Genomic DNA, 27,715 nt, shown 5'->3' on the forward strand with positions numbered 1-27,715 from the left:
CACCCAGCATGTCCGATCTGGACTGAGAAGGGACTGACAGGAGCTGACCTCAGGCACAGCAAAGGGGACACAGAGAGAACTTGACCTGCCCAAGGCCACACAGCCGGTAAATAGTGGAGCCAGAACTGGAAACCCTGAAGTCTGAGCTGCTGACCACACGGCCACCCTGCTCCCAGGAGCTGGGTTGTGTACTATTGATCAAACGCCTGAAGCAGGGAAGATAAGGAATCTTAGGAATCAGACAAACCTGAGCCAAATCCAGCCATATGATCTTAGGCGAGAGACTCCATCTGTCTGGCTGTACTTCCACAACTGTAACGTGGGGTTAATGGTGTCTAGCAGGTGGGGATGTGGTGAGAGTTAAATGAAACAATGTTAAGGTTAACATTCATTCATTAATGTCAATGTTAAGGGTGAAGCCACTAACACAGAGCCTGTCTACCACATGAAGCGGGGTCCACCCGCTCAGCCTATTCCATAAAACAGGGTCTAACCTTCTCTCTCTCCCTCTCCTGCTCCCATGGATGGGCCGGCCCCCTGCGGCTGAGCCTCCCTGTGGCCCCATCTGCTGAGTCACAGCACCAACTCTCCTCACCACTTGCTCTGTGGGTAGTGCTGAAGGTGCCTGGGGTAGCTACTCAGAATGTTCTCGTACCTCCTTGGTCTCTACTTCCTATTTCCGCAGAGACACATTCGGGAAGCAGGATCCTCAGCCTCTCTGCGGGTCTCCAAACCTCCCCCTTGGGTATTCCCAGGGCTTGGGCAGGGGGAGGAGGGTTCTACACCCTGCCAAGCTCCACTAAGCTCTGGCAAGCCCTGAGCAGTGGACAGGGGGCAACCTGGACACCAACCAGTTCTTTCTAGCTCTAAAGACAGGTCCTGTACATTGGCCTCCATGGCCGTCAGATGTCTTTGGAAAGACAGACAGAAGCTGGTCACCGTGGTGCCTTCTGAGAGGGGAAGTGAGCATCTGGGGGAAAGAAAAGGAATGGGGAGGGGGTTTTTACCATGCCTTTGAAACTTTCAAATTCCAAATCATGTGAAAGCACCGTGTATTTTAACCAAAATTAAAAATAGCTGAACCTTGGATTCTGGGTGGAGGGAGCGTGCACAACCCTCTGTCCTCAATGCAGATAAATGACAATGGCCAGGGGGGCTGGGCTAGAACAGCGTGGGCTCAGTCAGGCTCATTTCACTTCACGGGCCTCAGTGTCTCCTCAGGATCAAGAGAGCTACTGAAACCCACGTCACTGTCGAACCCTGATTCGCTGGTCTCATCTTTGGATCAGATGTGGGGAAGGCATGAAACGGTCCATCGCAGGAGCCCTGGGGTGAGGGTCGGGGGGCGATGAAAGCCCTAGTGGCCCAACACTCTAAATGAGACCATTGAGGGCATCACCCGGGAGACCAGCGCTTTACTGATGGGGGAACTGAGGCATGGAGCTGGCAAGGGACTATTTGCCCAGACAGCACAGCCAGGCCAGGGACATCACCACCCCCTCACCCTGCACCCCTTGTCCCCCAACAGCCACAGTCCATGCCCTTGGGTGGGGTCTGTACTAAACTCACCCTTGCACCCTCAACAGGCTGCCCGGGCAGGTGCAGCCTCTGGCCGGACGTGGCCCTGTCTGCAGCCCAGGGAGGCTCCACGGTCAGCTGTGCCGGGCCTGGCCGGACCTTGTAGGCTGTGGTATGGAGTTTGGTCTTTGTCCTAAGAGCCCCTGGGGAGCCACTGAAGGGTTTTAGGCTAGGAACTGATGTTGTCTGATTTATGTTTCAGAAGATTGCTCTGGCTGCTGGGTGAAGGATGGACTGGAAGGATAAGAAGGAGCAGGAGACTGATAGCGAAGCAGGTGCAGCCTGAACCAGAGGAGGAGCAGAGCAGTGAAGAGGTCCAAGGGAAGGGCAGCTGACTGCAAATGGAAAAATTGTATTCCTCCTTGGATAGTGAGGCCCTTGTCCCTGGACATGTTTAAACCAAGCCCAGACCACAACATGACAGAGCTATTACAGCAGGGACTTGATAAGTTGGAATACAATTCTAAGAGTCCAGGCCACCTCCTCCAGGAAGCCTTCCCTGACTTCAAAGGCTGGGGTGACCACCCCCTAGTCCCCTCAGTCACAGCACTGACTATCCTGGGTCATAACTAATGGTTTCCAGATTTCTGTGCCCTTCCCCACCATGAGGACTTTTTGCTTGTTTGGATTTCCAGTGCTCAGCAAAGAGCCGGGCACACAGTAGGACCTTATGTATGACTTCCTTCCCCTTCCTCTTTCTTCTCCCCCCACACCCCTTCTCCCAGGTCTTTCATTTGAGTATCCCCAATTCCCAGCCCAGATACTCATGTGGAGTATATGCGCTCAGTACATGTTTATTAAAATGGATTGTCTCTCTAGCAGGCCGAACACACAGTAGGAGTTCAACAAACGTGCAGCCCCTTCACCTGAAGGGCAGAGTCAACAACAATAGCAGCAGCAGTACCTACTTGGTGTGGCACTGCTCTCAGCACTTGAGGTAGGACTATTGGGTTTATTTTTCAGACGGGCTACCGGAGGTATGAGAATTTGCTTAGGCCACACAGTTGTCAAACAGAGGAGCAGGGATTTGAACCCAGGCTGTCAACCTTCAGGACTGGAGCACGTGGCCTTGTTCTGAGGGCCCCGCAGCTACTACTATTTCTGGCACAGAGTAGGTGCTGAGACTTGTCTGTGGTGGGCCCCAGGAGGACACAGTCACCCCCAACCAGCTGCCCTAGGAAGTCCCAGTTCGATCCCACTCACCTCGGGGCAGGAGGACACAGTCACCCCCAACCAGCTGCCCTAGGAAGTCCCAGTTCGATCCCACTCACCTCGGGGGCTTGGGTCTCCCTCCTACCCGAGGAGGCTGCCCCGTCTCGGGGAGACGCTGCCAGCCCAGGCCTACCCAGGCTGTGCTGCCCACACGACCTTCCCCGAACCACCGGCAGGCCGGCAACGTGGCCTGCCCCAGGGGACCGAGCCTCGGCCACTGGGCGGCCCAGACAAAGGCATGCAGCAGGGCCCATCCCTCTGGCACTCCTCCTCCTCTCCCTCCAGGGCCTGTGTTGGGGGAACTGGCAGAGGTTGTTTTCAAAAAGGAGGTGGATGAAAGAATGAGGGACAGAGCCAGGCAGCCCCAAGGGCAGAGGATGAAGCAATTAGAAAGAGCAAGGCAGTCCTGCAGGGCTGAGCAGCCCAGAAGTCAGGTGGGTGGGGCCTGGTGAGGGCTGCCTCCCCCCGCCCCCCACCCCGCACTGGATCCCAGCAGGTGCCAATCAAGGCTTGTTGAATAATGACCACTCTGGGCACTGAGTGCTGTCGGTGAGGGCGGGGCGGGGGACAGGGCACTGAGCAGGGCTGGTCCTCCCCCTGAGAGATGGGCCTTCGGACTCACACCAGGGAGAGCAGATACTGAGGTACCTGTTAATTATTTCCCTGATTTAGCCAAGAGGAAAGTGAGGTTCAGGGAGGCCAAGTGACTTGCCTAAAGTTGTACAGTTGGGAGAGGGGCAAACACAAACTCCACCTGGGTCTCTCTGATGATAACAGACCAAATGCTTCCCACTGCCCTAATTATCTTACAGATAATTCATTAACGACAAAAATAGAAACAGCAATGACTATTTGCTGAGCATTTAGTATGTGCCAGGCACTGTGCCTAAGACATTGCCTATGCTAAGTCATATAATCCTCAAAACAACCCTGTGAGGTGAGAACTATTAGCATGCCCATTGTACAGATGAAGAAACTGAGGTCTGCAAGGTAAAGTAACTTGACCAAGATCTAACAGTGAGTATGTGGTGGAGTGGGATTTCAACCCATTTCCACCCACCCTCAGAGCGGGCACACTAAGCTACCATTCTATCCTGATTGGATAGATAAATGGATAGACGGCTGGATGGACAGACTGGCTAATAAATGGGAGCTCTGCCCATGTGCCCCAAGCCTGTGGCTGGGCACCCAGTAGGTGCTTGGCAGGCAGTAGCCATGGCAACGCTGTGTTTTCCCCTGCAGCCCCTGCTGAAGGGGCCTCGTGTCCACGGCAGGGCTGGAGCTTGGGGGACCTGGGCTGTGTGCCCGGGCTGCTGGGGCACCCGAGCTCCCTCACTGAGCCAAGCAGCAGCATGACGGATGTGCCCGCCGCCGCAGGGAGCCTGGGGTAGAGCAGTTGCCTGGAAACAGGCTGCTCTGGCAGCCCACACTCAGACCTTTGTCACCATCTCAAGGACCTTTTTTCCTCCTCCTCCTTTCTCACTGGAGGCAGACCCCGCACGCAGGTGAGAAGCTGCAGCCAACACCACCAGCAGCCCCCATCACAGGGGGCCCACAGGGGGTCCATGGCCCCAGGCTGGGGAGAGGGAGGCAGATGCAGGGGAGACAGGGAGCCTGTGGCTGGGGAGACAGGGCTCCACGGGCGGGCGGCCCCGCCAGGGCTTAGAGAAACCCTGACGTTGGGATGCTTCTCTCACTGCCTTTATTTCTCCCAGATCTTCTGACAAAAAAAAAAAAATTAGCCTTAGTCCTTTTTCTTAATGGCGCAATACTGACAGTATCAGCTCCTAGAGCTAAGGGTAGTGCCAAAGATATCTGGGCAGGGCGGGGCCTCTGGGGGGCCCAGGGCAGGGGGCCAGGTGTGGTGCCCCTTGCACAGCAGGCGCTAATTGGCTCCTGTGACAGTGGGCCCTGCAAGGGGATTAACTAGGCCCTGGGGAACTGGCTGGGGACAGGGCCACGCCCCAGCCAGGGCCACCTCAGGGACAGGGGTGTGGAGGGGCTACCAGCAAAAGCCCTGGGGCCAGGCCAGCCTGGGTTCTAGTACCAGCTCTGCCCCTTGGGCAAGTCATGTCTCTTCTCTGTGCCTGGTTTCCTCCCTAGCCAATGGGGAGGACCTGCCTAGAGGTGGGGGTGGGGGTGTGCAAATGAAAGGGCAGAATCTCTATAAAACACCTGACATACAATGAGTGCTTAACGGAAGATCCTGGGTGTCTTTTCAGTGAGAGGCCTCAGGGCGCCCTACCCCAGGTGTTTCATAAGGATGGTTTCATTCTAGCCCCAAGCACTCAGGGAGGCAGGAGATGGACAGCCCACTTGCTGGACACATGCAGACTCTGAGGCCGCGAGAAGGATAGGGTTCACCCCAGTCGATCAACCGGGAGGGTGAGATGCCAGGCTGACTTCCGCCCATCAGGTTTCCAGGTTGCACAACCGCTTTCTCCACCTCCCCAACTAATGGAGCCGCACTTTGGCTTTGAAAATCAGATCTTAACGCTGCCTACCCCGAACCTTCCTTGGCTCCCCAGTACCTGGATGAAACCCAGGCTTGTTTGTGGGGCGTTAGAGGCCTCTGTCATGTGGCCCTGCTTACCGCGCTCTGGCCCACGCTCTGGCCCACGCTCTGTGCCTGTGCGAGGCCATCGCTCTGCCTGGGTGCTCAGTATGGCCAAGCTCCTGATGGTCTCTTGGCCTGCGGGTTCACTCTTCCAGAAAGCCTTCTCGACCTACCAGTCGCAGGACAAGCCAGGCACCCCTTCTCCTGTGCTCCAGGAGCTCTGTTCACCCCCCAAGCCCCACCTCCACCAGCCCTGGAAGATATCCTCCCGGGGGCCCCAGGCCAAGTGAAGAACGCACCAGCTGGGCATCCAGACCCTGGCTCCTGAATCTCTGCCTCACCCTAACGTGCCATAGGTGCCTGGCGGCAGCCTTTGTCCTAGATCATCAGCCTCAGAGCCTCATGGCCCCTGGGCAGATTATCCAGTTATGTTCCGCTCCTCCGCTCACACAAAATCCCCACCACACTGCCCTCCACCAGGTCCCGCTGGGTCCAGTTCAGACCTTCCCTCCTCTGGAGCCTTTTCCTGGCCATCCCAGCCACAGGTAGCCTTTTCAACCCGCTTTTCCTGCAGGAGTTGCTGCTACCTCCCTCTCGTGTGCTCCTGAGGCCTGGGGAGGGGGGGGGACAGGGGAGGGGGGGAAGAGGAGGGACAGCAGGAGCTCCACCTTCATTAGCACTTATTCCAGATCAGGCCCTGTTCTAGGCACAAGGCTACACAGAATCTGGATTGTTCCATCTTTAAGGAAGCAAAAGGAAGGTTAGGCTCAGGGAGATTAAGCCTCTCTCTCATCTAAGGGCCTGAGGCCTCGCTGGGCTCTGCTGCCTGTGATGCTAAGGTGGCTGTATAGGGTCTCCAAGGTTGTCACTGGGCTTGCACTTCTTGAATTCTCCCACCTGAGCTGGCACAGGCAGTGGCTGCCGTGACAATAACAGGAGTAGTAACACTACCTGCTCATAATGGACACTGTTTAGGTGCCAGCCTCCAAACCCACACAGTCTTGAAGTCAAAGATGAGGAAACTGTTGCCCAGGGAGAGAAAGCGAGTAACCCAAGGTCCCACAGCTAAAAAGCCACATGGCCAGTATCTGAACCCCACGATGGAAAAGCCATGGAGCCCAGGACACTGCCTCGTCTCCCAGCTGAGCTGGCACCAGCGGCAGGCATCTGTAGCCCCAATTCTGGCCACCAGGCCCTGTGCCTGTCCCTGGTGGATACCCACTAATTAGCCAGGCGGCTGTGCTTGCTCAGTGGCTGCTTTGGAGCAATTCTCCCAGGAAAGGCCGAGCTTGCAGGAGCAGAAAAGGTAATTGCTAATTTGCACGAGAGGAGACAAAGGGGACAAAGGCGCCCTTTGCTGCCCGGTGCAGTCTCACGTCCACGTCACAGAACTACCCGCCTCGTGCCACCAACCAGGACAGGCTCCCTAGATGTCTGTCTGTCCACAGGACACATCTACACGCTGTCCCCATTCCGTCTGAGTCACTGGGCCACACCCCAGGAAGAGCACAGGAGCGCATGAAAATGTCTCCTGTCATCCGCCAGAGCACGGCGGGGAGGGGTGGAAAGGAACCTCAGTGACTTCAAAGCTGAGGACCACGCCTGCGTTCCATCGTTGTCTGGGCGTCCTGCACTGCTGCTCCCCAAGCCCCACAGCAGCCCCAGGGGTGATAATGCTTTCAGCCCCACTCCTGGGCGAGAAAACGGAGGCATGGGGAGATGAAGTGACTACCTGAGGCCAGCCTGCTAGGAAGTGAAGGAGCTAGGATTTGAACTCAGCCCGTCTCACTGTAGAGTGTGTGCTGTTCCCACTGTGGTCTAAATCGGGTCCGTCCAGTTCCATTCTCCTGAGTCACAGCTGAGGAAACTGAGGGCACACAGCTTCATTAAAGAAAAAGCATGGACTCTGGAATCTAGCTCAGCTCTCATGCCCTGTGTGCTTCAGGACATGACCTTTCCTGTTTGTGCCTCAGTTTCTTCACCTAGAAAAATGAGCCGAGAAGCCCCTGAGTTGTGTGGACACTGGGGAAAGGCCGTCTAGGGTCAAAGGCGCTGAATGAGGCTGGGCTCTCTGACTTCTTGTGCCCGCAGCAGGCTGATGCAGGGCGGGGCCAGAACCTGTGGCCCTGGGCCCCATGAGATGAGGGCTGAGGCTGCAGTAACTAAGGAACAGAGAAGGGCGGGCAGGGCCTTCTGTTCAGGGGTCAGGAGGCCAGACTGTGGTTAGGAAGGTAGGCCAAGGGAGGAAGGGGTCCTCCCGCACAAAGCCCGCCGCCAGCCCCAGACTGAGCTATGGGCCAGCTCCCAGGAGGAATGGCCAGAGCTGGGGCTAGGTCAGGCAGGCCTGGATCCACATCCTGGCTCCCCCCACGTCAGCTGGGCACACTCCTCTCTGAAGCTCAGCTTCCTCATTTGTAATGCCCCTCACCCCCAGGGCTGTTCCGAGGCTTGCAGGCTGACTGGGACAGTCATCTGGACGACAGGCACTAGGGGCCGGGCTGCTGGGAGACCAGTCTGGAGACCCAGACTGACCTGCCCAGCAAGGCCAGACACTGGATGGACAGACAGGCCGAGTGGACAATCACATGAGCCCAGGCCTCTTCCTCTTCTCAGGGACTTGCCCCAGACTGTGCTTGCCTGTGGCCTGAGCTTCCCCACACTCTGAGCTTTTCAACATCCTCACAACAGACCTTCTAACCCACCAAGCCGTGCCTTACAAAACCTGCTCTGGACCACAAATCTGAAGGTCGCTCTTATTGCTTGGCGATGTGTGCGCGTGCGCACACATGTGCCTGCGCGGGAACGCAGGCTCAGGGCCATTTCCACTCCCCCGAGTCCGAGGGGTTTCCTGAGCCAGTAGACCCATGCCTGAGCCCTCTATCAGCCCTGCCTCACTGTGACCTTGGGCAAGTCACTCACCCTCTGCAGGCCTCAGTTTACCCCCTCTGTGAGTCAGGCTATTATTTCCTGACTTACTCCTGCGATTCTTAGAAGACTCAAGTGATAGGATAAATTCCCAACTGTTGTGAAAACATTTCAAAGCCTTACAAACGCTAGGCTCCGGTTTTAAACATTTACTGAGCACCTCCTACAGGCAGGCACAAGGCTGGGCACTTACATACACTTCCTGCTGTGTGTCTCCTACAATCTAACATACAGGCATTGTGCCCCCTTTCTGCAGATGAGGGCACTGGGGCTCAGAGTTTGCCTCAGGTCACATGGTCAGAAAGTGGCTGGACCCAGGATTGGAAGCTAGAGCTGTTTGAGAGTCAGCCACTAGGAGTGAGGAGTCAGGATGATGGTGTGCTCTTTTCTGAGCCCCTATGGGTCTTAACCCCCCACCCCCACCACAGGCTGAAGAGATACGCAGCAAGGCCCCTGCCCCAGCGCTATCCAGGCGGCTGGGATCACCAGCTCTCACTGGGATGGGCTCTGAGGACTCAGAAGGAATTTTGTTCTGAGGTATAAGCTCTCAAGGGGTGCCCTGGCTAGTGTGGCTCAGTTGCTTGAGCCCCGCACTGCGAACCGAAAGGTCACCAGTTCGATTCCCAGTCAGGGCACATGCCTGGGTTTCGGGCCAGGTCCCCAGTTGGAGGTGTGCAAGAGGCAGCCGATCCATGTTTCTCTCACACATCAATGTTTCTTTCCCATTCTTTCTCCCTCCTTCCCCCTCTCTCTAAAAAATAAATGAAAAGCTTTTTAGAAAAAGATCTCAGGGGGTAAAATGTGGTCTTTTGATTTCCAAATACAGGGGTGGGGATGCTGGCCGCCTTGCAGTTCCTCTAGCCCACCAGACACACTCCTGCCTCAGGGCCTTCGCACGTACAGTTCCTTCTACCTGGAATGCTTTTCCACCAAATATCTGCATAACTTGCTCTGTTCCTCCTTCAGGACTCTGTTTACAACGGCACCTCCCCAGTGAGGTCCTCTCAGTTTAAAATCCCAGTACCTACCCCCAGCACCTCTAATTCCGCTCACTCTGTGTGTTCCTTCTCCACAGCATCCACCGGCCTCTGACCAGCTGGGCCCTCCCCTCGGTTCTCACGCAGCGCCAGCCCCCATTAGACCGCCAGTTCTTAGAGGGCAGAGAGTTTCACCTGTGTCTCCACAGAACAGTTGTTTCATAAACACAGGGGTGGGCAAAAATCCATTTATAGTTGCAGTACAAATAAATAATACAATAATGAATAAGTAATAATACAAAAATAAACTGTGTTTTGCATACTCACAACTGTAAACCTACTTTTGCCAACCCCCAGATGTGCACAAGTGAGTAAAAGTGATGCCCACAGAGGGAAAGTGGTGGGTCTCTGGGCACCCTGGGGCCCAGAGGAAGCATTTAGGTTCAGGCCTTCTGCTTTGGCCCCTCGCCTCACTGGCATGGGATCTGCTTGGGTTTGCAGGAACTGGGGTGCAAGTGCCTGGATCTGTCTCCCTGCCCTTTCCTGAGGCATGGGAGTCCGCAGTGGGTGAGAAAAGAGCCCTTTCCTGGGGCCCATGCGAGAGAAGCAGCAAGGGGGGCAGTATGTGCAGTTGTCCACCTAAGAGACCCTGGCTCCCCACCTGCCCCCTTCCCATCCCAGATGCCAGAGGCAGGGCTCAGAATAGCACCTTCTTTCCTTTCTTGCGTCCTGATTTAGGATGTGGGATTTCCCCCCGCAACATCAACTGCCACAGTGTGGGTGATGGTTCCTCGCCTTCCTGGTGACCTCCCTCAGAGGACGGTTCTCAGGCCAGAGGAGAGAGGGCTCGAATCAACTGCCCAAGCTTGCTTCGGCGATGCCAGACCTCAAACCCTGCTCAGGCAAGTCAGACTCACGCGCCTGCTCCTGCGCCGGGCCCAGGAGGCAAGGGAGGGACCTGAGGGGCAGCTACAGCTGAAGCGGCAGGTGGCCGCAGCTGGGAGCAGCTGCAGGTCAGCCGGCCTGCCCCAGCTCACATCCGGGTGCCGCCCTTTGCTCACAGGGGGCCTCGGGCAAGTTGCTTAAGATCTCAGCGGTTCACGGGCTGTTGCAGGCGTCCATTGTGCAAACACGCAGGAAGCACTCAGAGCAGGCCTGGCACCGGTGAGCACTCTGTGAATGTGAGCTGACACACTGCCGTCACCACCCCGACTGCCCCATCGTCATCACCGTCGCCACCCAGCACTCTCACCGCCATCGTCCCCACCGCAATCCCCATCATCAGCACCACACTACCGTCACTGCCACCACCACCAACTGCCATGCGCCATAGCATCTGTCCCTCACAATGCAGCCTGAGCTCTGCCCCAAGTGACAGAAAAGAACCTGCACTCCATACAGCCCACATCTGTGGGGTTCGCCACTGCACCCCAGGAGGCTCTTGCCAAGTTGTTGAGTGAATGAATGAGTGAATGAATGAATGAATGATGAAGAAGCTTTTACAGAGACCAAAGCTGCTGATAAGAGGAAGGGACTGTTCAATCCAGCCTGCAGACCCCCAGACCCCCCAGCTCATTTCACTAGCCTCTGCTCACGTTTGAGCTGCTGGGCCCTAGAACATAGAGCCTCCCTGAGGCTCAGACTCCAGTCTCTGCCCTGTACACAATGGACCAGACTCAGCTTCTAAATGCCTCTATCCCTGTGTTCCCCTGCTCAGCAATACTCAATAGCTCCCACTGCCTGAGATCTGGCTCCCTGGGGCACCGTTAAGGGAGCACCTAGCCATACCTCCCCAGCCCCAGGGCTCTCTTCAAGCCAGTTTTTCTTCCCTTCTTTCCACAGCTGTGTCCCTGCCCTGCCTGGGCTTCCCAGCTGGCCAAGAAGGAGTCCAAATGCTTCTGCCAGGGTCTTGACCAGGCCTTTGTAACCACCTGCTGACCTGCCAGCCTCCTCTGGTTCTCTCAGCCCCTGGACTGGACGGGCCTGCTTGGTGAACAGGTCAGACAGCCCTCGATGGACCCAGGCCAGCACGCCAGCCCTCGTGTCGGCCCCACAACAGCCCTGATCCATCATTTTCAGAGGAGGAAACTGAGGCACAAAGAGAAGGAAAAGGCTTGAGGTATTCGTTGAATATTTACTGAATGCCTACTATGAACCAGGTGCTGGGGACACAGCCGTTAGCGAGATGGCAAATACCCCTGTCCTCATGGAGCCCAGGAGGAACACACACAAAGTCACAGTCTATCAGAGGCTGATAGGGTTCTGAAGTTAGAGTAAAGGGCTGGAGAATGACGGGCATTTGGAAAAGGCAGTCAGGGAAGGCCTCACAGAGGAGGTGACATTTCACCCAGGCCCAGTGAAGGCTTGAGGAACAGCCTAGAGGCCAGCGAGACCAAAGGACAGTGAGCAGGAGTCCAGAAGGTGGAGACGAGGGCCAGAGCCAAGCCTCGTGGGCCTTGGTGGCTTTTTCTCAGGGGGTAATGGGGACCCACTAGAAGGTTTCGAGCAGAGAAGGAACACGGTCAGGTTTACTTTCTAACACAACACTTGGGCAGCTGTGTGAAACAGGGAGGAAATAGGAGGAAGGACAGTGAGCGCTACTGCTGCGGAGGAGGTGACAAGCACGGGGTGGGAGGGGCGTGAGAGAAAGGGCCCTGTACTCCCCGGGCCCCCAGAGTTCTCCTTCCTTGGGAAAGAGGGGCTCAGAGAAGCTGAACCTGGGGGCAGCAGAGCTAGCTTGGGGACACCGGGCAGAGCCGGCCCCCTGAGCTCAGCAAGCATGGAGCAGCTGGAGAGGGGCCAGGCTGCTGGAGCCAACTAGCTGGATGGCACGCCAGGTCCTAGTGTACCCCACCACCTGCCAGTGGGGGTGCCTGGGCCTCCCAGTTCTGGGAGGGCAGAGATCAAGCCTGTCCAAGTCACCCCTCCTGCCACATAGCAGGTGCTCAGTAAATCTCTGTGAAGTGAGTGCGCAGCACCTGATCCACAGCAGGTGCCAGCAGAAGTGTGCTGAACGAACCGGTGAATGAAGAGATGGCCACAGCTTTGTAGTGTTTGCTGGTGATTTCCCATGTTTGTCTGGGTTCCTTAAAATAACTGCAACCGCTGCCGATCACAGAGCCTTGCCGTGAGCCAGGCTCCGGGCTCCGCCTCTCACCTGGGTCCCAGAATCCCCGCACAGGGGCAGCAGATCGAGTCCCCCCATCATGAGCCCTGGACGAGGCAGCGGCTAATTCCTGGGGCTCAGCTGAGGACAGAAAACCCCTCCACACCAAAGAACTGCCTCAAGATCCGAGGTCACTGGGCTGACCTCTGAGCTGACCTCTCACCTCCGCCTAAAAGGGCAGAAGCCACAAAAGCTGAGCTTTGGGGCTGCAAGGGGAGCTGGGCATGCGCACAACAGCAGTCCCAGTAATAACAGCAGTGACAGCCACTACAGTATGGGTCGTGGCTCACAGAGCCCCTAACCGAGGGCCCTGCCCTCAGCCAGGCTTCCAAAGCCCTGACTCTCACAACAATACACAGAGGCAGCTTCTCACCATCACCCCCACTTTCTAAACGTAGAAACTGAGGCACAGAGAGGCTGAGTAAGTTGAGTGAGTCACACAGCAAGTACAGGAGGATTCAGGATTCAAACTCAGACAGCCTAGCTCCAGGGCTGTGTATTTCAGGGAGGGACTGACATGTGAAGGACTGAATCCCTCTGGCAGGGGAACTAGATGGAGGGGGATGGGTGGTCTGGGCACTTCTCACCCCCTTGGGGTGGCTATTTTGTGGTTGTTGTGGCTTTAAGTCATGTGTGTGTTACCTTGAAAACAAACCTCTCTGTGCTCCTTTGTCCACTTGCCCCGTCTTCAGGGCCCTATCCCCTCTCTCTAATTCCATGGCTGCCCTCTTCGTAAGTGCCCTCCCTAGTTCCTCCCCAGCTTCTGTGGCACCTGCTCCCTGCCCCGATCCCCAACAGTGCCACGCAGAGCAGGCACTGACCACCCGGCTCTTTTGGGGACTGCTGGCAGCTGGCTGTGGCCTGGGTGTAAGGCTGAGCCTTGTCTCATGCAGGTGGGCACAAGGCGTCCTCCCTCCCCCCATCTCGGCTGAAGTGGGGCGCACTGGCTGACTGGCTGGCTGGCGACGGGGTTCTACACCACTCCCTGGCCTTCCCTTAATCACAGAGTCCCTCAACCCCACCGGTAGACCCTGTCTGTGCCTAAGCAACACGTCCCGGCGTCAGCACGGTCTACCGGACAGACTCACGCCTGCCTCCCCATCTTGGGGAGGGCCCTCGTCCAAGCCCATGGAATACAAGAGGGGCCCCCAGGATCTGAGCCTTGTCAAGAGGTTGGGTGACTTAGGGAGCCAAAGACACACTTCTTTGCTGCACGGGCTCAAGTCCCTGTGCTGGTTCTTACCAGCTGTGTGACCTTGGACATGTTACTTAACCTCTCTGAGCCTCAACACCCTCAGCAACAAGAGGAGGATCATAATGATAACCTTGTTTAAACACTCACATGAGGTCATGGGCATAAGTATCCAGCAGACCGCCCGGCACTTCGCAAGCACGCAACAAATATGAGCTGTGTCAGGACCGTGATCGTCTTTACTGGGTAGCAGGCACTGACTGGGTACTTCATGCCTCTCAGAGGAGCCCCACACCACCCTAAAATGCAGCTGATGTCATTATCCCCATTTTATGGATGTGGAAATGGAGGCTTGGAGAGGCTGAGGTGTGTCCATGGTGCTTCACAGCTGATTGGTGAGGCGGGATTTGAACCTGGGGTTCTCTCCCCAGGAAGAATGCCCACTCGTGGTCCCATAATGGGCAGCCTGGACCTTGCCCTCCTTCCCTGACAGCCAGCTTCTGATTGGACCACAACAGGAAGGACTTCGGGCTCTCCTTCCCACCTGCTCTGGCTCAGAGACTTCCCTCTTCCCTCTGGCTTCCATCAAGACCCTCTTTCATCCAGTTTCTGGGGGTGGGGTCCATCCATCCTCGGGAACAGATCCAGCTGACCATCCCTCCTCCCGGAAGCCTTCCCCTCCAGTACAAACACCCCTCCTTCACTCTCTTCTGCCTCTGGCCACGGTCCCTTCTGCAGTTCTCCGCTCCAGTGTCCCCTGGTCCTGCCCAGACTCTGCACCCCTAGGTCCAATGCCACTGGCCACATCACAGGCACAAGCAGAGACCACTTCCATTTTCGGCATTAAGCAACTCACGTGGAGTCTCTCTCTTCACATGCACACAGCAAGCCTGAGTGATGGGAAATATTCACACTGGGCCTATTTTGTAGAGGAAGAAACTGAGGCCCTGGAAGGAATAACTACTCGTTTCAAGGTCGTCCAGCCGGCAAGTCGTGGAGCTCCGTTCAAACCCGGGACCGGTCTGGGCTCCGCCGCCCAGCTCAGCAGCACTGCTCCATATGGCCTTGTGATGATTCTAGAGTTATTGACTTGATCACACTCCTAATCAATCCTAATTACAGCTTCCTTTTATTGAGAGCTGGACTACGTGTCCACACCCCAGTACAGGTGCTTCCACACTATAGACTATAGCAGTGTACAGAGAGAGATACGGAGAGAAGAGAATGTAAGCGAAGCCGAAGCCGTCACAGCCCCATTCTGCAGATGAGGAAGCAGCCTCAGCCTGGACCCGACCTCTGCCTCCGCACTCCCCACGGCTCTGCTGGCCTGCAGCAGCCTCACGGTCAACGGGAAACCCTCTGCCCCTCAGCCTGCTCCGGTCGCAGATCTCCTGGGGAGGCCCATCCCCACAGAGCTTCCCAGCCTGAACTCTCTGAACTGTCTCCCCTCCTCTCCCCACCTTGGCCCAGGCTTCCCTATCACCCCACACAGGGTCTCCTAACAAATGGGGAGGGGGTCCTCCAAGGGACCCCAGTATGGAACAGCAGCCCCTACCCTGTGGCCTGCCTGGCAAGTTTGGTTTTATGCTGTCTTCCCAACCACCCCACAGGGCGTGGGTTATCCCCTACCTACACAGAGTGGGCCAGGGGTCTGAGCAGGCAAGCCGTTTGCCCGGACCTAGGAAGCTGGTGGCAGAGCTGGGATTCAAACTTGGGTCTGTGGGTGCTCACGTCACGCTCTGGCCTCCCTTCCCTGCGGTTGCTTTACCTGGTGGAGGCCCTGTTGCCTCAGCAGACTCTGCTCCATACCTCCACAAAAATGACAATCCCACTCTTTAAGCATTTCACAGAATTCTCTCCTGTGGTTTTCCCAGCAATCCTGTAGGGGTGGGACCATTGTCAGACCCACTTTTCAGATGAAGAAACTCAAGCACCAAGTGGTTCCTTAGCTGGATTCCTAGGGGAGGTTGTGCCTTGGTTTGCTAACCTGTAGAATGGGGTCATACTGGCCTCCCAGGGTGACTGGAGACGACTCGAGACTATGGAAGCAGCAGGGCTCTTGGAGACGCTCTTGAGATGCTCTCAGACAAAGCTCGAGGCCCGGGTGCATTTTTTCTCAACCCACCAGCATCCAGTCGGCCTGGTCTGCCAAAGGAAGGGCCCCGAGTCTCCTTGAACATTTCCTCAGCCCAGGGGTGCTGAGAAAACGATGAGTCATCCTCCCAAGCACAGGCCTCCCAGGAGCCTGCATCAGGTCCCAGTCGGGGCGGGAGAGGCATCGGGCCTGGAAGGGGGCCCCGCGAACAGGATGACTCCGAGCTGCCCCACTGAGGCCTGAGTCACCAGGTCTCTTCCAGGCCCGCCCACGCCACACACTACTGGCCTGCAGGACGGTGCTTGGATTTTGCCCATTGGACCCTGCCCCTGCGCCTTCAGCCCAGATCTGTGCATCTGTCTGCATTTCTGGTGCCATAAACACCCCTCTTTCCATCCAAGAATACAGGGTCAACCATGACCCTTAAGCTTCCCTAGCCGCTCCCCCCACAACCTCCCAGGTCACCCAGTCCCAGCCACTCAGCCTCTCGTCCTTTGAGGAAATGGCCAGAGAGGGGTGTGAAATGCTTCAACAGTGGGGTTGTTTTTTCTGAGGGCATTTGGAGAGGGGCCTGCCTGGCAACAGGGGCTCTGCTAGGTGGCACCCCCATCAGGAAGGCCAGAGGGCGGCACGGCCAACAACCCACCCGCATTGGGGTCCCAGCTCTGCCACCAGCTTCCGCGTCCGGCCCGCTCTCCCTGCACCTGTCTCTCGGCTCCTGTTTCTCCTTCTCGGGGACACATCTCCCTCTCAACACAGCACTTCGAAGGTTCCTCTAAAATCCATACCTGACCTTACCTCCCCTCTACTTAACCCCCCCTGTGAGCTCCCTGCTCTCCTTGGTGATGACACATGAGCTCCTCTGAGTGGCTTTCCAGACCCTTCTCTTCCATCTGGCCTCAACCGATTTCACCAGCTCATCCCTTCTCTACCCTAGAGCCGGTCTCGTGCTGATTCGACCAGTTCCCCACCCTGGCCCCATCTAACATGTTCTGCAGGACAGGCCTCTCCAGCGACGGGGCCTGGGTCACCGTCATACACACTGGCCGCTCACCCCACCCAAATGTGCGCCACCTCCCAGCCTACGGGATGTTCACACTTCTACTGCATGGGATGAGCTTCCCCTGTTCTGCTCTTGCTGAAAAATTCGTTTCGGCCCTCAAGGTCCAGCTCAGATGTCACCTCCCTGACGGTGTCCATGTGCCATGGACACCCTGGAGCAGGAGGGTGAGTCTGGGCCCCAGGACACCCGCCGCTTTCTGAGTGCAGACCTGGGTGAGTGGTGCTCACACTCTGGCTTGGAGATGTCAGGGCTGTCACAGCTGCCTCCTCCCACCGGCCCCAGTAGGGAGCCCCCTGGGGGCAAGGGCTGTTCTGGGCCTCAGGGCTACAGCAGTGAACAAGACAGACAGGTCTGCCTGGTAGAGCTCATAGCCTTATAAGGAGACATATATTGCACTAAACCCATAAACTAGTAAAAATATTTATACCTATATATCTAAGATCCATATCTATCTATCTATCTATCTATCTATCTATCTATCTATCTATCTATCTCTCTATCTAACTGATGTCAGGGGTTGATAAAGGCCAAGCAGAAAAATTAAGTAGGAAGGGGTGGAGGGAGAAGGTCCAAGCAACCTAAGTTGGTCTTGGCTGGGTGATCAGGGAGGAGGCAACATTGGAGCTCAAACCCGAGAGAGGAGCAGGAGGCAGCCAGGCAGAGATCTGTGGGAAGAGTGTTGCCATCTGGGAGAACAGCCAGTGCAAGGGCCCTGGGGCAGGACCCTGTCTGGCGGTCTGCAGGATAATAAGGAGGCCAGTGTGGCCGAGCCTGAACGAGCAAGGAGAGAGAGGAAGGAGATGAAGGGAGCAGGCAGCCTGGGCCAGATTGTTCAGGGCCTTGTAGGCTTCGGGGAAGACTTTGCTCGTGCTTTGAGTGAGACAGGAGCCCTGGAGGGTTCTGAGCCCAGGGAAAGAATCTGACTTGCTTTTTGCAAAGTTTCCTCTGGATTACAGAGGGGACTGCAGGGTGCCAGAGAGGGCACAGGAAGCCTCGTGGGGAGGTGGGTGCATCTCCAGGCTTGGACAAGGCTGGTGGCGGTGGCCGTAAAGGTGAGAAGGTAAACTTGGAGATGTATTTAGAAGGTACAATCAACAAATTTGAAAATGGCTGGATGAGGTAGGGTGGTCAGTAAGAGAAAAAAAGTAAAAAATGACTCCAGGTACGGCCTGAGAAAAAGAAGCATGGAGCTGCTGCGATAGGAAAGACAGTGGAAGATGCAAATGAGTGAGCAGGTGAAGGAATGAATGGCCCACGGGGCTTGGGAACCAGAGGGGCACACACCCAGCACTCGTGCTCTGTGGGAGTGCGGGACCCTGAGTGAGTTCTCTCCACTTCCAACCTTAGTTTCGCCATCTGCAGCCGAGAGGCCCCGTGGCCCAGGGCAGCCAAGAGGACTGGATGCTGAGGGGGTCGATGACCTTGTGGGGAGAGGACAGGCCCAGCCTCCCAACTCCCCTCTCTCCCCTACCCCGGGCAGCCTGCCCAGGCTGCAGTTGAGATGAGAAGGGAAGGGGCAAGGGGGAGGGGTGGCATCTGTCTTCCACCAGGCTGGGTCTGGGCCAGTGGGAGGACTGCTTTGAGCTCTGAGAAGCCTTTGTGGAGTGCCCTCAGATGAGGGGGCGTCATGAGCCTGGGGTGGGGCCGCACGCTATAGCACCTGTGGACCCCTGCCTCTGCGTCCCAGGGCACAGAGGATTAGACAGTCAGGGAACCTGTGCCCTGCCAGGCTCTCATCCACCTCACAGAGTCCAGGGGAGAGTAAACAAAATGAAGTGTCTGGCACCTGACAGGGGGTTGAAAACACGGGAGATGTGCTCAGACCCCTGCCAAGGGAAGTAATGCTTGCCCCGGCCTCACTGTGCTCTCTGCAAGACCCCAGGGTCCAGAACCCAGGCTTCCAGGCAGGGACTGGGGCAGGGGTGTGAGAAGCCTCCGGGAGGCTCATCCTTCTACCTTTCTACCTGGTGGGTGACTATAGACCTTGGTAAAGCCTCCACCCTCTTCCCTGTGGTACCCTGACCCCTGGAGTCCGGCACCTCTAGCACCAGGAGGGGATTTGGAGGCAGGAGGGACCACAGAAGACTTCACTGCACAATAACTAGGGAAACTGAGGCTCAGAGCAGGGCAGGAGCCAGCAAGGGCAGAGAGAGACCCTGAGCATTCACGCCTGCAACTCTGGGGGCTTACGCCAAAACTGTGTTCTTCACTGAGCCTTCCCTGGTGTTCTGAGAGACTTGGTACACCATCGGCCGGGCTCCCAACAGTGCTGCAGGTAGAGAGAGGACTAAGACACGGCCTCTAGTGAACGCATAGTTGCTGCCCACCTACTATGTGCCAGGAACTTTGCTGGGTGCTTCACTTCCGCTGTCCTATTTAATACCCATGGGATCTTTAATCACCGCCCCCAGCTTCCAGATGAGAAAAGTGAGGCTCGGTGAGACCACACGGCAGCTGACATGCCCTAGGACTTGCTACCCACATGCTTCAGGCTCTGCGTGCGTTAACACGCTCATCCTCACACTGGTCCCTCACACCTGTCCTACGAAGGAGATGAGATTACCAACTCCATTTTACAGATGAAAAAACTAAGGTTAAATTGGTAAAAGGGTGGAGCTGGGATTTGAAACCAGAGACCTGCAGCTCGGAACCCCAAGCCCTTGATCTGCCTTCTAGGTCAAACTCGGCTGGGGCAGAAAGCCGACTCCAGAGTCCTTGTTCTAATGCACTGCCCGTCCCGGTGGGCCCTCACCCAGCTTCCTTCTGTTCCCTCTCCTGATTTGGGGTCCAGAGGCCAGGCCTGCCCTGACACACGTTAGCAGAGTGACCTCCGCAAATGAGACGAGAGCCTCTTCCAGTTTGCCAAGCCTCCCGAAAGTGGGGCTTTGGAGCCCACTTTCCAGGTGAGAAAACTGAGCCTTGGAGAGGTCAGGCAGGCTTCCTGCCCATGTCCCATGTGACAAAGTGGCTGAGTTGGGATCCCACAGGTTCTGACCCTCTCTCAGGTCCTGGACCCACCCTGCTCCCCATGGTGTCTGGTTTTGGGCTTCCTAAGTGCCACCATGGCAAAGGTCACAAGCTTTTCCCTGCTGCCCTGTAGGGCAGGGTGTAGGGGAGGAAGAGGACAAAAGCCAGAAACGCCGGGGGGGGGGGGGGGGAGGCCTTGGCCACTGTCATGGGAACAGGGACATGGTGCTACCTCTCCTCTCCACTCCCTCCCTTGTACTTGGCTGCAGCAGCTGCTGAGACCCCGGGGGCAGCAGTGGCCAGGGTGGCAGCTCAGGCTGGCCTGGTTATGACGAGGGACACCTCTGTCCATGTAGCACTGCCAGACCAATGGGGTTTTTTCACTAGGATCCCAAACATGTGTGCACGCACACACAGGCACACTCGAGGCCTGCCAAAGCCCACACCCCAGGTGCTTGCACATCTGCCAATGCAGGCGGCTCACAATCACACACACTCACAAGCACTCAGGCTCCCCTCCACCTGTACACACACACACACACACACACACACACGCATACACACACACTGCCCCAACACACAGCAGCCCACCCTGCACATGGGCCAGCACATGGACACTCACACCCACACAGTCGCACTTCTGCCCACACATGCACACAGCACCCACGTGTACACACATGCTGTACCACGAGTTCACGCGCACGGGTGCAGTACTCACCCCCACTACCCTCAAGGTGAGATCTGGCTTGGAGAAACACAGGTTTGCCCGAGCAGGTGACGTTGTCCCTGGGCAGCCCAGGCCGTAGGCTTCCTATGCGCCAGTCCTCCCAGAAGCATTTTTAAGATACCAGATGGGCTTCCTGACTCTCAGACATTCAGGGATGGGAAGGCTGCCTGCAGAGGGCCGTGAGGGAGAGGATGCTCACGCCAGGTCTGACCCGAAGGAGAAGGGAGCAGGCCGTCTCCACTCCCCAGGAGATGGTGACCTAGGACCCTGAAGGGAGGCCCCAGGGAGGCAGAACCTGATCCTCCAGCATCACCCAAGCTCTAAAATACAGTCCCCCAGAGTCCCCAAGACCATATTCACCAGAATTACTGAGGCTTAATTAACAAAATAGCCCACGTCTGCTGTGAGAAATCCAAATGGGGCCCGTGCCAGACGCCACTGTCAACTTTCACCCTGAAGTCCCCCAGGACCCCAGAGAGCAGGGGCCTCATCCCTTCTTACCCCGTACCCATGCTAGCGAACCCCAGGAAAGCCCTCAGACACCTCACAGAACCAATCCTGCCTCAAGCACCAGCCTGTGATTACAGACATGCTGACCAGAGGGAGTCTCCCAGACCACTTCAGATTGAGATGTAACAGACCGAAAGCTTGTCATGAAGGACCTGGGCTTTCAAATTGGGTCAGGATGCGCGACACCTCAGACAGGGTCAGAATGGACGTGTGTGTGGGTGGTCCCCAAGCTCAGGGCCTGCCCCTATCAGCAGTGGCCTTAGTGGCATTCTGAGCCTCCCTGAGCCTCAGTTTACTCATCTGAGGGATGGCAGTAATGGCCTGGGCTGCTTCGAGAACATGCTAGGTCATCGTGTTTCAGCATCTCAGCACAGTGACGGGCACAGAGCAGTAACCCAGAAAGGGCCACTGCGGTGATAATTGGAAGAAAAGCAGGAAATATTAAGGTATTCAACCGAAGGTCACAGCATATATTACACTGAGCTAAGTCAGAGGCCATTTCCCGCCCAGACCAGCGGCCGCAGGTGCCAAAGGTTTACACAAAAGCTCTGGGGAGAAAGACCGAAGACTGTGAAAACGCTCTCCACTAAATGAACGCTGTCTGCAAACTGGGAAAAGACCACCATTAGTCAATTTGGCCAGCAGAACACCTGGGGTCCAGCTCACAGGGGCTGGGTGTGGAGAGTGGAGTTTGGCAATCTGGAGTTTCCCCTCAGGGGATGAGGCCCTAATGGGGCGGGGGGGGGGGTCCGGGCATGTGACAGGCCACGGAGAAGCCACAGTGGAGCACAAAGATCTGCGTCCCAGTCCTGGTTCCCTATCACCAGAAACTTCCTCTCTTGAGGGCCTCAGTTTTCCCATCTGGAAGATGGTGGAGCTGGGCTGAGAACATCTTTCTCCAGGATTGCCCCGGGGCTCTCTGCTCCAGGGCGTTGACAGATGGCCCAAGGTCCCACCGCAGACACAACCTGTGGCCCTTGCAGACCCCGAGACCGTCCTGCTCTGAGACACCAGAGGAAAAGGAAAGCGGCTGGTTCACTTTGTGGCTGACGCTGGAATGGAATCAGAGGGTCTCGCCCCCGAGGGGTTCGCTTCCCTTGCTTGGCAGGCCACTGAGGCCGGAGCAGTCCAAACACAAGAAATAATAAATCCTACCCGAGCTCTGCCCAGCCAGGAGGCCCGGCTGGCTCTTGTCATAAAAAGATCTTATCCCCATGAGCACCCTGTGCCCAGCGTGGAGGACTCCGCCCTCCTCCCCTCAGCCCTCCGCCTCCACTTCTATTTCCTGTGACAACCTGCAAACTGAAGACCAACTTGCCTCTCCACCCACCCCCCCCACACCCAGGCTTCAGCTCGACCCCCGCCCTGCCCCGCCCCCCACCAGGGCCCCAGCTGCAGGAGGCCCAGGCAGAGTGTAATTCCCCTTGCCCTCCTCTCAGCCCTCGGCCGGTCCGGACAGATTAAGCCTTTGTCACACACACCCAGAAAAGCTCAGGGCCAGATGGGACAGGACAAGTGGTGTCAGATCATCGACCCGCTGCTGGCCGGGACTCAGGGAAGGGCCCCGACCACAACACCACATATGGCTGTGGGAGGAGGAAAGGGGGCCCCGGGAGGGGGGCAGCAACATGGAAGAGACACACACCACAGCTACCCTTGGGACTTGAGCCCATGCAGGGAACCCCTGTTGGACTGCTGGATGACCAAACTCCCACACCTCTTTCCTGGATCTGATCATGCCCTCAGTTGTGCCCACCTCCCCTGCCTGCTGTGTGCCCCAGGAGCACCCACAGAGTCCAACCCACCCCAACGCCCCAGTGCCCCTTGCAAGGGCTGTGGGTGCTAAACAAACGCCTTGGACAAAGGTTTATGGCCCAATGACCTTCATAAAACCCACCCAGGACAAAACTACAGGATCTTTCCCAACTGTCATCAGAGGCGACAATAACTTTAAGGGTGTGTATGTACCCGTGCAGGTCAGTGAAGGTGGGGGATGTCCTCTGCACCTTTCCAAGAAGGTCCCATTCAGCCCCTCTCAGGAAGAGGCAATGGCTGTCCCTGAATTCCCAGCAGGATTCATTCCTCTTAGATCAGTGAAAAGGAAAATGGAAATGTAAAAATAATAACTGAGCCCCAGGAAGGTGCTTGAAGATGGGGGTGGCAAGACTAGGGGCACCTCCTGCGGCTGGCTCCGGTTGGCTGGGCAAGTGGCAGGTAACTAACAGGCTCTGGGGACCGGCAGGCTAGGCAAGTGGGCACTGGGAGCTTGAGGGGCGGGTTGTCACAAGAGGGCACGTCCGCTGTATTTGTCATCCTTCTGGCAGCCTGGGCAGGGAGGCCTGGGTCCCCTTTCTCTGCCTCCCAGGAAGGTGGTCCCTTGGGGAAGGCTTATTATTGGTCTGGGAGCCACAGTGAAGGCTGGCGGGGCCCCTGCTGCCAGGGCAGGTCAGTGTGGGTGTCATGACCGTTACGAAGAGACTGGCTGGGCTGGCGGACTGGGCCCAGACCCAGCACCCAATTTCTGCATGTGGCCTGGATGGGCATGTATGCACTTGGTCCACCTTGACAGCTGTGTGGCTGAGGGGTTAGGGGGACTACCCTATCACACCCACTAGCTAGAGGGGAGGTTGACCGGCACAGTGAACCCTTGAGCCAGCTGCCAAGTCCGAGGGTCACTGCCCCCCAACTCCAGGAGTGGGTGCAGTGAGGGCTTCTGCCTCAGACTAAGGAGATTGGGCCAAGGCTCCCAGCTCCCTAGGGAGGGATAACCCCGATGCAGTAGATGGGGGTGGGGGGCAGCCCTAACTGATCTGAGAAGCCTAGATGGCTTGGGGCAACGAACCGAGGTAGGGGCACAGACCCAGCCTACCATCTGGTGGGTCACTGACCTCCAAAACCCACACTTGGGCTAGAGACACTAGCCCAAGACAGGGGAGAAATGAGAGGGACAGGAACTGGCAGGGTGGGAGGGGCTGACCTAGGCTGGGGAGAGGCAATGACCCATATTCCCCGCGTGGGAAAGTGGGCACTGATTTAGGCTGGGGGAGGGGTCTCTGACTCGACCGGGGGAGGGGGCTGTGACCCAGACTCCCTGGGTCTGGGGGCGAGCACTGATTTAGGTTGGGGTGGGGGTTGTCCCCGACTCGCGCCGGGTGGGACCCTGCCCCAGCCTTCCCCTTCGGGAATCGGGCCCCGGCGCGCCCCCGGCCCGGCCCTCTGCTCTGGGTCCGGCCCGAGGCGGCAGCGGCGCAGATGGGCTGCTGGCGGCCGCAGCGGCAGCCGCGCGGTTATCAGCGCTCCTCGCAGATGGGCCGCCCGCCCTCCGCGCTCGAGGCGCCCCACTCCCCGCGGCCTGCAGCCCCGTCCCCTGGGCGAGGGGGGAGGCGCCTCCGGATCCGCTCCCTGGCTCCCGCCTCCCTCCCTCGCGGCCCCCTCACCCCGCGGGCCGGGCCCGGGCGGCCGCCGGAGGGGGAGGAGGAGGGGGAGGGGACAAGTGCACTTTTCGTAACGACCGAATCAATTGTGTGTGAAGAGCCCGCTCTGGCCGGGGACCGGGCTGAGCGCGGGGCGGGCGGGCCGGACGGGGGAGGAGCACAGAGGGGGGAGCGGGAGAGCGAGCGAGGGAGGGAGGCCGGCGCGGGGCGGCCCCGCTCGCTCGCTCCGGCCGGGCGAGGCCAGGGAGGGAGTGAGGGGGGCAGGGAGGAAGGCCGGCCCGGCCCGAGCGGGCCGGGGGCTGAACGCACTCGTGGAGGGTCTCCGCGACGGAAAGTTCAAAGCTCAGCAGCGCCCCGGGAGCAGCTGACCCCCCCAGCCCCCACCCGCTGCAGAACAATGAGGTCCCGGCGGGGGAGCCGCGGGGCCCGCGCCGCTCGCCCTCTCCAGGGCGCCCCGGGCCGGAGGGGACGCCCCCGCCCGGCAGCCCGCCTCCTGCCTCTCGGCTGCTGCGGTTCCCCGCCCCCTCCCCTACGCCACCCCGCCCGGACCGGGCTGGCCCCGGGGACGGGGGAGGGGAAGGGATGGATAGGTCAGGCCGCCCCCGTCCCAGGGAGGGGGAGGCCAGGGGCCCCGGGGGCGGAGGGGGCGCCCCACCCACCCGCGGGAGGCTGCTCCTGCGCCAGGCTGCGGCTCGGGCTGCCCCTCCCCGGGCCAGCCCCGGGTGGGGTCGGGGCGCCAGTGCCCGGGCGGGCCCCCTCCCTGGGCACTGGGGAGACGAGTGGACTCCCCGTCCCGTGGCTGCCGCTGACCCCCCCACCCCCGTCCGCGGCACCACCCTCCACACACACACACACACACACACCGCCCAGCCGGCCCGGGGGCGGGAGCGCGAGGCGCCCGGGACAGGCAGCCCTGGGGCGGGCGGGGTGGGGGGGAGGTACGGGCTTCGGAGAAGCCGCCTGCTGGCGGGGGGAGGGGACAGGAGGACGGAACATGCTGGGGTGAGCAGCCCGGGACAGCCCGCCCCGCACGGCCACGGCCCGGGCAGCGGCGCAGAGGGGGGCAGGGACGCCCCGAACCCGGAGCGCAGCCTGGGCGGGCCGGGGCGGGCGGGTGAGCAGGGACGCGTGCGCCTCGGGCGGGCCAGACACACGGACAGCCTCAGGGACACAGGTTCGGACACACACCCAAACCCCCACCCCGCCCCCGCCCGCCCCGAGCCCCGCGGCGGGACCGGCCGGCGGCTGCCGCGTTCTCACTCACCGAGCCCGTCTTGACCGGCACATACACCACTTGGCCCATCTTGGGTTCCCGGCTGCTGCCCAGGCGGAAGCCCTTGGAGCGCACCCAGAACTGGAACTTGCCTTTCTCGCCCGCCGCCGGGCCGCTGCCCGCGCCCGTCCCGCCGCCGCCCTGCAGGACCTCGGTGATCCGCTGGTATTTGCTGCGTGTCACCGTCTTGGTTTTGGCCGAGTCGCCGTAGGTGCGCAGGCACCAGTCCCGGAACTGGCGGCCCAGCTCCGAGTCCCCGGGACTGCGCTCGCGCTCCCAGCCCCCGCGCAGCAGCAGCGTCGGCTTCGGCATCCTCCCGCCGCGCCCGGCGCCCTCGGGGGCGGGCCGGCCACCGGGCCGCCCGGTGCCGGGACTGGGCTGGGCTGGGCTGGGCTGGGCCGGGCCGGGGCGCGCCGCGGCCCGGGCTGTCCCGCGGTGTGGCTCCGGCGCGGCTGCCTGATGGGCACGGGCGGCGGCCGGACGCACGGGGCTGCGGCGCGCTCTGTCCTGCTCGGGCGGCGGCGGCGGCGTTGGCGGCGGCGGCTCCGGCTCGCCTCCTGCTCCGCCTCCTCCTCCCCCCGGCCGGGATGCAGGAGCGATGGAGGCAGCTCCGGGCCCGGAGGTGCAGAGGGGGCGGGCCGCCCCGCGGGCGGCAGGGGGAGGCGGGAGGCGGGGAGCGGCCCCGGGCGCGGAGAGCGAGACCGAGCCTGGGCGCGGGCGGCGGCGGCGGCTGTCAGCTCGCGCGGCTCATCCTGCTCTTGCTCAGGCTCCCGCTGCCGCTGCTCTTCTTCCTCCTCCTCCTCCTCCTCCTCCTCCTCCCGCGCCCGCCTCCACCACGCCGCGGGATCCCACCTGTTAGAGCGTCGCAGCCTTCGCCGCCGTCCCCTCCACCCTCCCGCGCCCGCCCGCGGGGCCCAGCCTCCGCCCCGGCCCGGCCCCTGGGGGCGCGGAGGCTGCCGCGCCCGCAGCCACTGGGAGGGCAGGAGCCGCAGGCGCGCAGTGCACAGCCCCGGGACTGAGTTCCTTCTGGCCCGGCCTGGCCCAAGCCTCCCAGGCCGCGCTCCGACCCGACCTGGCGGTCTCACAGGGAGCAAGGCACCGACCCCGCCCGGCCACTAGCGTCCCCGCCTCCCCGGGCAGCCCCGCCCGATTTTAGCCCGGCACTAGAGGTACAGGGCAGGGCCCCTTCCCTCACGGCAACTGGCCTGACCTCTGGTGTGAGCCCGGGGCCAGGAGAGCAGTGTTCCCCCCCAGGAACCCCTAACTGCCTCCCATGGGACCTCCCAACTTCCTCCCCTCAGCCTCACCCCAAATTCCCCAAAGTTTGGCCAGCCTGGCTTCTGCCAGCCCCACGGCTTTGGGACAACCTCGGGCCCCAGGGACGTGGTCAACATTGGCCGATGGCCTCGCTCAGGCCAACCCCTCCAAGGCTTCACGTACACCGAACACACCCATAAATTCAGCCTGAACTACCCTGCCTTCGTGGGTGCGCCTCGGCCTAGAATCTCTTGCTGAGTAAACTCAGGTGGCCTGCCATCCACCTCCTCTCCCGGCTGGGCTTAGCTTGAGTAGAGCCAGCCCCCTCCCCCTTAGTGAAATTACCAGCATAAATAAAGGCACAAGCCAATTCCCCAGAATTTCTGCCCTCCTTTCTTAACTGCTATGTTTCTCTCCCTGCTGTTCCCTGGGGCCTAGCCCACATGTCCTCAGGCCTGTCCTGCAAGTCACCACCCAAGCCTGAGGCCCAGAGTTTATCCAGGGCAGGACGGTTTTCTGTCTAAGACCTATTGACTTCGCCCATCCCAAGGTCTCCCACGCTGGTACTTGCAGTGTGTCATGTCCTGGCAACTCTGAGAGGCAATGGAGACTGGCCCATTTTTATAGATAAAGGCTGGAGCTTGGAGAGGTGGCCTGACCTGCTCAAGGTCATGTGGGGAGGAGGGGAAGGTTTCAGCTCAGGTCTATCTGGCTCTTGCTATCACATCACACAAAAAGTCTCCCCCTACCATCCCACTGGGAGGAATCCCAACACTGTATGT

General features: G+C 59.0%; 1 protein-coding gene across 1 annotated transcript in view; it reads right to left on the reverse strand.

The window, feature by feature from the left end:
* NOL4L (nucleolar protein 4 like) overlaps positions 1–26,035 on the reverse strand; it is a 123,333-nt gene extending 97,298 nt beyond the window's left edge. Inside the window, exon 1 of the mRNA XM_037043852.1 lies at positions 25,668–26,035. Coding sequence (XP_036899747.1) covers positions 25,668–25,988 — 321 coding nt within the window. The 5' untranslated portion in view covers positions 25,989–26,035. The remainder of the gene's footprint in view (positions 1–25,667) is intronic.
* Positions 26,036–27,715: the final 1,680 nt, after the last annotated feature.

Source organism: Sturnira hondurensis, unplaced genomic scaffold, assembly GCF_014824575.4.
Source record: "Sturnira hondurensis isolate 20B ecotype Veracruz unplaced genomic scaffold, ASM1482457v3 Scaffold0004136, whole genome shotgun sequence".
Lineage (NCBI taxonomy): Eukaryota > Metazoa > Chordata > Mammalia > Chiroptera > Phyllostomidae > Sturnira > Sturnira hondurensis.